Below are 13,754 nucleotides of genomic sequence, written 5' to 3'. Positions count from 1 at the left end.
ACCCGAATGTGACAGGTCTTTTTAGAGAAGTGTTCTTCTCTGCAGAAATTTGACACCGAAGAGTTATGCCCCCGACTCATATTTCCCTTTCATCTTCTCTATTCATAGATATTTTGTGTAGTTGAAACTTTTGTGAAGTTAATGAAACTCTGAAATTGGGGATTGTAGCATTCCCTAGAAGAGGAATAATCTTACTTCTACAAACTATAACCATTTGGATAATAATCTTTATCTTTCTTTTTTTCTTTTTCTATAGAAGTTTGGGAGTGGGGACTTACAGATATTTTTATTGTTTGTGCAAAATTTTATTTTCAGGAAGACTTGGAAAAAATAATTGTATAGGGTTAGTCCAGTGATGATTCAGAAAAGTAAACTGAGGTCATCTCTCTCAATACCATGGAGAGGATATCTATGATTTATGCCATATTTTTGTTTATGTTTTTAATAACTTTATTGTGTATAGGTTTAAAACGAAACTAGACTGTTTCCTCAGTTGTCCAAATAATTCCACAATGTACTGTTCTGAAAACATTTCTAAATTTCTAGGGGAGTCTTGGTACCCCTTCTAAAATGAAGGCCCTTTAGATCTGTTGGGGTAAACAAAGGAATAACTTTGGTTGGCATAAGGGATGAGCTCTGGAAAAAGACCCCTCTCTTTCATGTTGATCTACCTCCCACCCATGTCAATGTCTACCTGACCGAGACTCCATTTGTTGTTTCCACAGATTTCAGGAAACCTTACTGTGCCTTGGATTACAGGGTGTTCTAGAAAAAGAGCAGTAAGTAAATTTTTATATAAAGCAGCAAGTGGGTCATACCTTCCTTATTGTTGTTAGGAATGACATGTAGAAAACTGTCCTGGTTTTGTAATGCTGGGAATATAGACACTCATTAAGACTGTTTTACCTCAGAGTCTTTATTTTGAAGTAATATTTACATAATGTTTACAAATACCACCAAGTAAAGGTAACCTTTAAAAAACACTGCAATCAGCACACCTAAAAAAGTCTTGCAACAGGTTGTTACAGCTGGAAAATCATTTTCATAAACTATGATTGCTAAGTTTTCCTGGGTCTGATTGGTGCCAGATAATTTGACTTAACAATTGAACCTTGATTGGGACCAAAATTAGGAGGAATTTTTAATCTTTGTTCAATAGTTTCTCTTATCATTTTGCATTTTGAATGTTCAGAGGGGCCACATAAACCCTCATGTTATGCCCATCTCTTTTTTTTTCCTACTGGTTTTCAGTAATCAGGTGCTAGAAACATTTCCACTCAGTATTGCAGATATTGGAAATGGTTGATAGGATGACTGGCCTCTCTCCCCATCAGTTCTGTAGACCATGAACCTTGATGCTCTGTTCTCTCCAGCCCTTACTCTGCTCAAATCCCTCTAAGTCTAATTACCCTTAACCTCTTCTCTCTACCTTTCTTCTCTCAATACTTCCTGTTCCCTGAATGATCTGCCTTAACATCCCTGTCTTTACCTCTCTTTATTCTGACCCTCTGTGCTAACCACTTCCTTCCCTCTGTGTGCTTTTGTCTGACATCTTTCTAAGACCTGGGTACTCAGCTCCAGTTGTACTGAGGATTGAGTCTTAAGAATGAGAATTTCAGAGTCACTGCTACCTTGCATGCCCATAGATCTCTAATTTTTCATGAAAGTACTATAAAGCAGTACTCAAACCATCCCCAACACACACACATACCCCAATACATCTTGAAGAACATGTCAAACTTTATTAAGAGAATGGTATTATGTGTTGTATTTGCATATAATTTCTGTACATAAGCACCATACCAAAAGGAAGCCTTTGTTAAATAGATTGACTGCTAAATGGACAGTGACTTGTGAGCACATCTGGCAATGAAGATTTCTTATTTAATCAAATTTGTTACACCCATATCATCAAAGCAGCATGAGAACGTTGGCTGTGGCATGGAAACAGGCTCATTATAGAAAACTGAGCTTTGGTATGGCAGCCATTCAAACTGGCTGCTACTTGTCTGATTTGGGCAAGATAGCCTTAGGTTTGGGTGTCCTTATTATGTTTACCTGGACTGTTTCTCATCAAATTGTAGCCTTCCAATAATATCAGAAGAAGAAGATTGGGTTTTCCTGTTTCCTCAGGGCTAGTTGTCTTTTGTATTTGTATCTCCAAACTTTTTTTGTGAGTAGTCTATTATTTCTCTGATTTAGTTGATAGCATTAAGTGAAGTGAATAGGGAGAGGAGAGCTAAAAAATGTGGGTAGTTTGGAAAGTGAGGTCCATGTCCAAGGCAATGGCACCTGACTTAGAGATTGATTGACTTGGGAAGGTCCACAGGCTCCACCAAGAAAGCCCAAACTACTGGATGGGAACCCTACTTGGGAAAGTCAGCAGTTGGCTAACCTTGCCCAATTAACTCCTTTGCTCTTTTTTGTTAATATACTCAATTTTGAAAGTCAGCCAAATTTATTTCTCTTTTGGTATGAATACTTAATTTCCTCTTGCTGTCCTCTACATTCACCAACTTATTAGAGCCCTTAAAATTATATTTTGTATTATTTTAATCTTGAGAGAACCTTTCTATTAAAAGCTTTCCTAATTTAAAGGAGTATGTGACAAACTATAGTCCAAGTTCCATCACAACTTATCTCCAATTCTGCTTATAAGAGGCTTAAGTCATCTTAAGGTATCTAAGAAACTTTGTAAAGACATAATAACCACTCTTTTAGAAAGTGAAATAGTTTTCAAATAAATATAAGGAGTTATGTTGTAAGAACGAGTGGGAAGGGGGGAGATATGTTATTGTATATTGAGCTAACCCTTTGAACCTCTAGTTTACTTTCCTTTTAAAAACAAATATAAAAATACTTTTGGGAAATAAGCCACTAAATTCCTTTTAAAATCTGTTTGAGTGTTTATTCTTCCTTAGTTTCATTTGCACTCGATGCTATGGGCATTGGTACAATTTGGCAAATACAGGAAGGAAGCCATGCTGAGTTGGGACCATAAATCTCCAGGCTGCAATAATACTGTAAATCTCCTATGAAAATATGAGGATGCAAGAAAGGATTACTTTGGAGGCCTTTGTTCAGTTTATTTGATATTAATTTGGGGGTAATTATTAAATTACACATAAAATTGAAATTATATTCATTTAAAAAGCAAAGCCAAAAACTAGAGGCAGTTTGCTAGGTGGATCAAGCTTTGGACTTAGAGTCAGGAAGACAGGGGTTTGCATCTAACCTGTACCACTGAGCAACACAGCTCACCTTCCTGAACCTCATGTTCTTCAGTTGTCACATGGTGGTCATAGCTGTAGTTCCCGAATTGCATGCAGGCTTTGAGGTTCAAGTGAGCTAATAGATTTAAAATGCTTTGCAAATTAAAAAATACTAGAGAAATGTCCATGTTGGTGGTTGTTACCTTGAAATGAGTGTACTTTTTGCTTGGCCAGACACGAGTAAACCAATGGCCAGGGCCATTTTGGTGGGCATAAAGAGAATGGCATTTACCACCACCAAAGTTTGATATTTGTTTCTCTTGGAATCACCCTCTACAGAAGATTGGCCCTGTTTTAATGGTGCATAATTATGAACTATACTTATATACTATTTGAATAATCTGAAATTGGTTTCAAAGTGAGTTGCATGGACAAAGAGAACAGAAGCCTGTATTTAAAAGTGCAGTTTGGACATGGGACTTGGCTGCATGCCCTTGTTTTCTCTCTACTTGAGGTAAGAAATTTATTAGGTATTGCAGTTTGGTAATTGTTTCTCAAAGCTCATCTTTTTTAATAATATTTCAGCAGAATGCCTTGGAAGCAGAAGAAAATGGACATTTGAGATATGTGACTTGTAAAATCAATTAAACTTCTTCTGATTCATTTTTTTTAATGTGAAGACTATAAGGTTCTCCATCTATAATTGCAAATAAAAGATCTGGTGAGGGTCAAAGTACATTCTGTTCTAGACAATATAATCATAAGATTAAGATTCCAAGGAAAGACCTGAGCAGCACATACAGTCAAGAGCTACCCATGAAATGAGATTTGTCCTTTACAGAGAGAAATGTACTGTAGGCGTATTTGAACTTTGCTTCAAGATTATTGCTTTTAGGAACGTACTTTCTTTCCTGTTCATATTAACTTTTTTGTGGAGAAAAAAAGGCAGAATCCGTTCTGATAGATGTTCTTTTTTTTAATTGAGAAAATTATTCAAAAAAGATAACTTGTCTTGTTTCCAAGAATTTTACCTTTTTTACACTGGATAACTTTTTTATTTCTCTCTGATGGAACCCTTGGGACTTTGGGGAAACAGAGTGAGGAGCCTGGGTATAGACATTTCCATCTCAAAAATCCAGTTGGCCTGATTCATTTGAGTCTTTCTTGATATGGGAATGGGAATCAAGTTCCTCTGAAACATTGCAATGCAATGCATTCAATAGCCTTTGAAACGAAAAAATATCTTTGATCTAATGCTAAAGTGGGTAGCGTAGAGGGGATTCAGGTCAAGAGACATGGGTTCTAGACCTAGCTCTGTCACCTTCTGGGTTACTTCAAGCTAGTCATTTAACATTGGCAAAATGAGAGAGATGGCCTAGGGGCAGCTAGGTGGCACAGTGGATAAAGCACTGGCCCTTTGAGTCAGGAGGACCTGAGTTCAAATCTGGCCTGAGGCACTTAAAAATTACCTAGCTATGTGACTTTAGGCAAGTCAGTTAATCCCATTGCCTTACAAAAACGGAGAGAGAGAGAGAGAGAGAGAGAGGAGAGAGAGAGAGAGAGAGAGAGAGAGAGAGAGAGAGAGATGGCGGGGGTGGGGGCTCATTGAATTCTAAGGTCCTTTGCAACTCTGATATTCCATGATATTCCTCATACCTCTCAGTGCTTTACACACTCTTTTTAAATGATTTTTGCAGCAGCAATATTTGAAATTGTACATTTGATTTCACATCTTCTTTACCCATGATATTGTCTTAGAATAGGTACAGGGAAAATTCAATGAAAATGAATACCTGTAGAACCCAAAAAGCGATTTTCCACAGAATGACCCATAATATGTGGCTCTGTGGACACTTGGCCCTTCTCAGAAGCACTTGAATAACTTCCTTCCTTCAATTCTCTAGAGTCAAACAAGCAGCTTCAAGAACAAAATTATTGGCCCGATAGAGATATGGCCCAAGTACACGCTAACTGTTCTTTCTGTGATGAGATCAGCAACAAAAGAACAAATACGGTTAGATGAGATTGATTTTTGAGATGTTTGTAGAAGAAAATGTGAGATGAATAGACTTGGCTTCATTCACTGCTTTGAGGAATATGAAATGATTAGAAACTGTCTCTATATAAATTTCTGTCTTCTCAGTGTTGTTTATGCTGCTTTTTCTCCCACTTACCAGGAGTTGAAAGATGAGTTGAGGACCACCATGACCTGGACTCTGTCCTTAGCACCACATTGTTCAACATTTTTATCAGTGATTTGGATAAAGGCAAAGATAAGATGACTTATCAAATTTGTGAATGACTTGAAACTAGAAGGAATGATCAACCAAGATTTGGCAATAGAATTGAGATCCAAAAAGATCTTGACAGGCTCAAATGAATCAAAGCTGATGACATTTGATAAATTTTAATGTTAGCTGCTTTTTAAAATCCAAGCCAAGATAGAGCAAGGATAGCTATAAATGACAGTACCCATGAAAAAGTCCTGGAATTTAGTGGACAAGCAGCTCAGTATAAGTCAACAGTGTGGCATGGCAGCCAAAACGAAGTTTCCATGATCTTAGGCTACACTAAGAGAGAGGCCTTGTGTTTAAGATACTAAGCAAGTTTCCCTCCCTTCTGCTCTGACTAAACCATTATCTGAAGTGTTATATTTAGTTCTGGGCTTTATGTTTTAGGGAGGAGGGACCAAGACAGGCAAGAGCATGTACAGAAGAGGATAACCAACAGCAATAGGAGAATCATTGGAAAGAAGTGGAACTGTTAAGACCTGCTCCATAGGACTTACGGGGAGTCACAGTGGTCCTCCTCAGATATCAGAAGGGTTCTTGGGTGGAAACAAGATCAGACTTGATCTCCTTGGCCCCAAGGGGCAGATCAGGTGGATGCTGCAGAGAGAAGTTTCAGCTGGATTAGGAAAGGGGAATGTCCTAACAAGTAGAGCTGCCCTGCATTGGAACAAACTGCCTCAGAAGGTGGGTTTCAGATCCCGGGACTTCTCAGTGTCCAGTTGGTAGAGATAAAGAGGTGATTTCTACCCAGGTACAAGTTGGAATTGATCTTTGACACTATATAGTTCTGTCTGATTAGACATTGACTAAAAGTCCTAATCTGTGGCTGAATTTTGTCATGTGGCAGAGTTGGATGTGTTTTTGGAGTCTGAAAGATAGAAAGTACTTGAGGTGGGAAGTATTGGGGAAATGTGGGTTCTAGACCTAACTCTACTACTAATTGGTTCTACAGCCTGTCACTTGTATTCTCTGGGCCTTGGGCTCCTTATCTGTAAAATGGGATGTTTGGAATTCTTGTTCTCTAGCCCCTTGCAGCTAGCTCTCAGGTTTTATCTCAAAGAGGGAAAGGCTCCAAGAGAATAGGAAAAAAGGACAGTAAAATTAGCAAAGACAGTTCCTTAGAAGCCATCTGTAATACTGACTCCCATATTTACTTTCTGATAGCTATAAAATCCTTGAAAATGGTCTATGCATGCTCTTGAGACTACCTTTATTAAACTCATGAGAAGGAACCAGGTGGAATTTTGTGAGCAGTTTTCCCACTGGAGATCAGCTCTTCATGGGGTTGCTATAGTATAGCTATATTTTACTTATATTTTAGGAAAGCATTTCACCCACATCATCTTGCTATTCTTGTAGGGGGAAATAAAGAGATGGAAGTTAGAAAATGGTTTGGTTGTATAGATTTGATAGGGCTGAATGTATAGTTTTTTATTCTAATTAAAAATAAATTAATGTCCCAAGTACACAATGGAGAGATATAGCTAGATAGCAATGTATTTGAAGAAGACATTGGAAGCTTTAGTGGACTGCAAACTAATATGATGGCCAAAAAAGTGAATTCAATCTTAGGTGGCAATTAACTGAGGCATAGTGCCTGGGACAAGGGAGGTTCCAGTCCTGCTATGCTTGGCCCTGAGCAGATCACATCTGGAACACCAGAAATTAAAGGACAACCAGCGGTAAAGGTCTTTGGGATGATGCCATGAAGAGTGCTGGAAGGAGCTAGGGATGTTTAGCATGGAGGGAAAAGAAAAGATTTAGGGAGATACCTGATTGTTGTCTTCAAGTCAAGTGAGAGAAGGAATTGATTTGTTCTGTTTGGCCTCAGAGGGCAGAACTAGGAGTGATGAGTAGCAGATACAAACACTGAAATTTCAGCTTGATGTTCAAGAAAAACTTCATAGCCATTAGAGCTGTCTCAGGAGGTAGGTGAGTTCACCCTCACTGGAAGCCTTTGGAATGAAGGTTTAATGACCACTTGTCAAAGATGATGTAGAGGGAATCCTTGTTTAGTTATAGGTTGAACTAGCTGGTCTCTGAGGTCCTTCCCAACTCTGAGATGCCATGATTCTGTGATGGATAGCTATGGAGATATGAGGAGTCCCTGCATTGGGATTCTGTAGCAGATCTTAAATTTTCAAAATGCTGCTTCAGGGACTTGAGGGAGGGAGAGAAGTTCTCAGGTCTTGCTTTTGTTTACTCCAGTGAGTGACTAGAAGCTAGAAAACTGAGCGTCTCAGATGAGGAGATGGGGAACTTGTAGCTGTGCAAATTATCCTTTTAAGGAAATTAGTGTTAAAACTGAGATGGATGGAGCTTGATATCATGATTTGAGGGCCAGGCTCACCTCTCTCATATGTGAGCAAGTCATTTAACCTCTCCATCTTCCCCCCTCCCCCATCTCCCTTTCCAGTCATTCTCTAATGCTATGGTACACAAAAATCGCCTATCTTCACTCAGAAGAAGTTATTTATTTATTTGCACACTAGGACAATCCCCCACCAAGAAAAATAGTTGGTAAAATTATTTCAGGAGTTTTCAAAATCTTTGGGAAAACCCATTTTTGATTTCAAGCACCTTATATTTTAGTTCTTTAGGTGCCATAAATACTCCAATTTTCAAATTATTTAACCAGATTCTAATATTTTCACAAATAGTGAAGGCTAGAACATATTGAGTGACTTGGTTGTGTTTCCTCTATACATTCCTAAAATACTCAAATAACAGATACTTAGAAACACTTGGGAAATTTAAGCCCCAAATTCACAGTGGGTCAGGTCTCATAATGGCAGTATAAGGTTCATATCATCAGTTAAAACACTAGCTTGGGAGTCAGAATATGAGTGTTAATTATGAGATCCTTGCCCTGGCACTCAGAAGCCACAAGACCTTGGGAAAATCACTTAGCCTCTCTGATCTTCTATTTCCCCACCTGCCAAATGGAGTCAATAATTTTTTCATCATGTCCTTCAGTTTTTCAAGATCAAACTTAAGGACTCAGTTTTTCAGAAGTGGTTCTAACCCCACCAGCTCTGGAAGATCTAATGTTGACCACTGCCTTGGTGTACCAGTCCAAGGCATTTAGGTTTTGAGACCAATGGGAATCCCAGTTCCTCCAGCAGCTCTCTGTGCTGCTTTAAGAAGAGACTTAGGATATGCTTGTATGAAATAAACCCAACTCTTTGGCATAGCCTTGTGATCTTGTTTCTCCTACCCATTCTGGAAATGTTATTAAAAATATATTTGTGGATGAGCCATAGTTATTAAAGTTGACATCTTTTCAATAAAGAAAAAGCAAATCAAAGCTAGGGAATGATAATGAGACATAGGTTACCTTAACACAGCCACTTTCAAAAGTATGAATATTGTTAAAACAGAGTAGTCTGAATAATTATATCTATTTTTTCCCTTTCACCTGCAGGTTGTGGGGTGGGGGTGGCAGGGTAATTTCCTGTTAAATAGAGTTTTTATTAAATTAAATTAGTCTTGACTCACAGCTGCTGCAAATCAAATTTCTAATTTTCATGAGTATATTTGCCCATTCCCAGGTAGGGGCCCTTCTGCCCCCTCATCCCATCAAGTCTAGGCAGTGATTCAAACTGGTTGAGCCTTTCCAATTTTAATAACTTACAAAAACAATTTAAAATATTGGTTAGACTTTAGCACAAGAAGATGAAGAAATTTTAAAGAGACAGACCTGAGAGGACAAATCTGTAACAAAGCTTTAGCTAAAGGAAAAAGAAAGAAAGAGAAGCAAGTTTGATTGGGAAGGACCTTAGATTGCAGATGCTCAGTCTTTCAGTAAATTTCCGAGACACCAAAGCAGACTGGTGGGTTGTTTTTTAGTTATTTAATTTTTTTGCTACTGCAGACCTCTGTAAACAATGCTGCCATACAATCCCGTACCATGCACCCAGTGGACAGTCAATAAATGTTAATTGGCTGGCTGACAAAACATCTTTTCCAGCAAAAGGCTGGCCATCGATTTCTTGCCGCATTTCAAGTTATACAGAAAGTTCTTTTCATTAAGCATTTCTTTATATCACATATTAAGCAGAGCATATTGGTGACCTGATATAACACTGCACAGAGAAACCAAAAACAAGTTGCCTAATGTGGAAAATCTATCTGTGCTTTCCTCACAATAACATTAAGATTTACAAAAGTATCTTAACATAAAGTGATGCAGGGATCTAGTTAGCACTGAATTCCCCTCATTTCTCATCCCAGATAGCATGGCAGTTGTCTTTTGGAGATGTTTAGAAGAAACACAAGGCATGCATTGCTCTTTTTCAACAACAATATATCTGTGTGTGTGTGTGTGTGTGTGTGTGTGTGAAATATATGTATGTATATTATATATTTATATTTAATTAGTCTGTGCCTATATTCTCTTTATTGTCTATTTAATGCTCCTTGCTTGGCTTACCCTTCAGAGGTTGGACCAGCTAGAAGTAGGGAGGGAGGGGTGCAGCTGATCAAGTCCCATATGCAAAAGAGGCTACATCTCCAGTTCAGGAGATGAGAGCCCTAACCTTCACATAAGGAAATGCTGCATGGGATCTTTGGCTCCCCCCCCAACCATCTTCTAAAAAGAACCACAGAGGGGGATACCCATCAAGCAATGCAAATCTTATTACCTTACCTTGGCCAAGAATTCAGCTGCAACTGTTTATTCCAATTGTCCCATTCTGGGAGCCCTTTGAGTCTCTGGTGTAAATAGCAAACAGCAATGCCATTTTCCTTGTTTTGTGAATGTGCATATTCATATTACCAGGGTTCCAGAGAAACGATGGGATGAGATTGAGAAAAGGCTGGACTAGGCAACTTCTAAAGTCTCTGGCAGTTCTGGAAGTCTCTCCCAGTTCCAGTTCTTTATAACCCAACCTCCACAAAAGTTGTAGGCAAATCTCCTATAATCTCTATCAATCCCTCCTTCCACAAAACTTGCAAACAGCATGCCTATATAAAAGTGCAGGTTGTTGTTACTCCACACAGACCACTAGGCACTTGGGGGGAAGGGGAGAAGAATTATCCTCTGAAATCAACTGAATTTACAGGTTATGATTGCAATTAGGGCAGCCTTCCACTTGCCACTATCTCCAGGCTCCCTGTATATTCGACTTGTTCCACCTTTGGCTTCTGGGGAACATCAAGAATTGGGTGGTCAAGTTGGGGGGTGAGGTGGGGAGCACTTACCATTCTTACTTTTGAGGTAGCTTCCTTATCACTGAGCAACAATTATTGGAATATATTTTTTGACTGTGGCCCACGAAGTTTGGAAGAGAAACTTTGATGTTCCTATCCAAAGAAGATAATTACTCTAGAGACTTTCTGAACAAGTCTGGTGTTCTGTGTTCAGTTGGTTTATTCCTGGAAATGATAGTATGGATTTCCCCAACACCACCACCCCTTTCTGCTTGTCAGTTAAAGGGAATTTTTTCCCAGTTTCTGTCTAACATCATTCTTTGTGACAATCCTCCAGCAGATAGGTAGCAGTAATCGAAAGGGCTTGAGTGACGAGCAAAAACATTGAAATGTTAGCTCGGCAATATCCGTTTCAGCACTGGAGTTTATTGCTGATTAAAAGAAAGAAAGAAGAATGGAGCCTTCCAGAAGCCTTGCCTACATGGCTACATTGTGAAGATTTATGATGCTCCTTTAGGAGAATCACCAGAGGACTATATTAGTTCTAATAAGCCAGCCCAGCGAGAGAGGTTTGTACCGACCAGGATATTGGAGGTGCATTATGTTTCATAAGTACAAAGTACTTTGGAAGGAAAGCAAACAAGGAAAAGTTATGGCTCGCTTATAAAAATCATTGTAAAAAATGACGGCCCAAGTTTATCTATCTGTGAGTGTCGTAGATAATGTAATGAACCCTGCTTCTTCAGCCTCTCTCTGCTAGATGGATTGCCCCCCATCAGATGCTTTAAAATTTAATAGGAAATGGAGGGACCTGTAGGTTTACAGGGATGGCTAGATCTCCTGTGTGTAATAATGTAGCTAAGAATTGTTTCTGATATTAATAAGGTCCATTTATTTTGCATCTGTCTGGTTTTATTTTAGTGGTCATACACCCAATTAACTTCATTATATTGTTACATGACTCGTACTATTACTCAGGACCAATAGTTGGAGGAAAATGAATTTTGTGTATATTATTAATATTTTTTACATCTATTGCTTCATTCACTTGTGAATCTAAGCTTAAGGTAAAACCCTCTTAGAATACTTTGCTTCATTTGGCACATTGTGTGTGTGTGTGTGTGTGTGTGTGTGTGTGTGTGTGTGTGTGTGTAGGTGTGAGAGAGAGAAACCACCTACTATGTGCAAGGTGCTGCAACCATTTATTATGACAGGGAAGAATCTTGGAAATGATTTTTCTGATGATGACGACGATGCATGTTTCCCTCCAGCCAAAGACTTGCTTTTAATTGCCTTAAAGGGCATGAAATAGATCTTGTGTCAGGTGACATTTTCCATTTCTCAAAAAGAAAAATGGATTTCACAAAGGAATTCCCGGAATCAGACAGTACTGCAAATACGCAGGCAGCCTGGGCTGCCAGTTACAGAGCATAGCCATTCGTCCTCTGCTGTGGCCACACCTTCAACTGCAGTACTTTGGCTCGGCCTTGCTTTTCAAGCTACACCACTGTTTGGCAAAGATAACTCATGAGACACCTCCATTTTGCTTATCCCCCCTCACACACACACCTAAAGTCCAGTTGCCTGCAAGTCAAAGGACCTGCTGCATCCTAACATCCCAGCATCTCAAGCCTGTGGGGGTGGGGAGGATGCCCTCCAGGAAAGGTTCATCTTTCTTCTGTCAAGGAAAGTGAATGTGTTTTACTCACAAATCTGGGGATTGTGCTTAATCAAAGAGACTGATAAAAGCCGGATTTCTCTATTTGAAGAAGAACCCTAGAGAGTGTTGGGGGATATTAGCAAATAGATTGTTGTATTCAAGCAGGATTACTATTTTGATTTATTGAGTCTTTTAATCAAGGGTATTATGGACTGGATTTTCTCTCTCTCTCTCTCTCTCTCTCTCTCTCTCTCTCTCTCTCTCTCTCTCTCTCTCTCTCTCTCTCTCTCCCATGATTTATACCATATCAAGTAATGATTTTGATCCATGGGAATATTTTTCCATGCCCAACTTTTGAAGATGATCAGCTTGAGAGTTCTCCTTCTACTTTGCGATCTCTTACTTCACCAAACTGCTTAAAGGGATATATACATATATACAGTGTGCATAGATTGTGTGTACACAGGGTTTGACTATAAAATCAGGAGTCTTAGGAAACTATGACAAATGGAGCCACCTGAATATTGTCATCTGAAAATTTGATAAGCAAGGCATCTTCATACGAAACACTCACCAAATGTTGAATGGTACCAGGCCAAGTACAGACCCTGGGACAATCTCCTAGAGACATAATTACATTGGCCAACATCGCTAGTTCTTTGGGCATAGTCATTCAACCAGTCCTGAACCACCTAACTACTGTGATCTAGCCCACATTTCTCTATTTTCCACATCATAATATAGTTTGAGAGAATTTGTCAAATGCTTTGATACTGTGCAAGCATTCTCCTGATCTACCAGACTAGTTACTTTGTCAAAAATGGGTTTCTAGAGGCAGCTAGGTAGCACAGTGGATAGAGAACAAGCCATGGAGTTAGTTAGTCCAAATTGTCTTGACTCACAGCTGCTGCAAATCAAATTTCTAATTTTCATGAGTATATTTGCCCATTCCAGGTAGGGATCCTTCTATCCCCCTTATCCCATCAAGTCTAGGCAGCAATTCAAACTGTTGAGCCTTTCCAATTTTAATAACTTAGACTCTTATCCCGCTTTGTTTTATCTTTTAAAGCTTTTTTTTTCATTATCCCTTGGAAGATCTCATTCCCCCCAATAGCCTGGAGAGTAAAGTCATTCCTTCAGTCCTTTTGCCTCCTCCGCTAGGAAAGGGAACAAACAGTATTATGTCCATACATGCCTGTTACTTGTCATGGGAATAAACACAAGCATAGCACACACTCTGCAGGTTATTGCAAAATACCCCTTGCCCTCCATGCTGCCTAGAAGCAAGATTTTTAGTTCTCTGTTGTTCTTGTTGGTAGTTTTCAAGTTGGAGGGGTGGGGGTGGCAGGGGTCTCGAGCTAGACCTTATTTATAATAGGCCTCCTGTCTTTTCTGGAGAGATGATGCTAGTTTGTTCAGCTGCCTTTGATTGGCAATTAG

The 13,754-nt window shown here is 39.1% G+C and overlaps 1 protein-coding gene across 2 annotated transcripts in view; it reads left to right on the top strand.

The window, feature by feature from the left end:
- Positions 1-13,754, top strand: part of HDX (highly divergent homeobox) — a 105,231-nt gene that overhangs the window by 46,865 nt on the left and 44,612 nt on the right. For both annotated transcript variants that reach the window (XM_074208715.1, XM_074208714.1), the window contains one exon: positions 726-779. In XM_074208715.1, coding sequence (XP_074064816.1) covers positions 726-779 — 54 coding nt within the window. The remainder of the gene's footprint in view (positions 1-725; positions 780-13,754) is intronic.

Source organism: Macrotis lagotis, chromosome X, assembly GCF_037893015.1.
Source record: "Macrotis lagotis isolate mMagLag1 chromosome X, bilby.v1.9.chrom.fasta, whole genome shotgun sequence".
In the NCBI taxonomy this organism is placed as follows: domain Eukaryota; kingdom Metazoa; phylum Chordata; class Mammalia; order Peramelemorphia; family Peramelidae; genus Macrotis; species Macrotis lagotis.
This window is presented reverse-complemented; position numbering and strand designations above follow the sequence as displayed.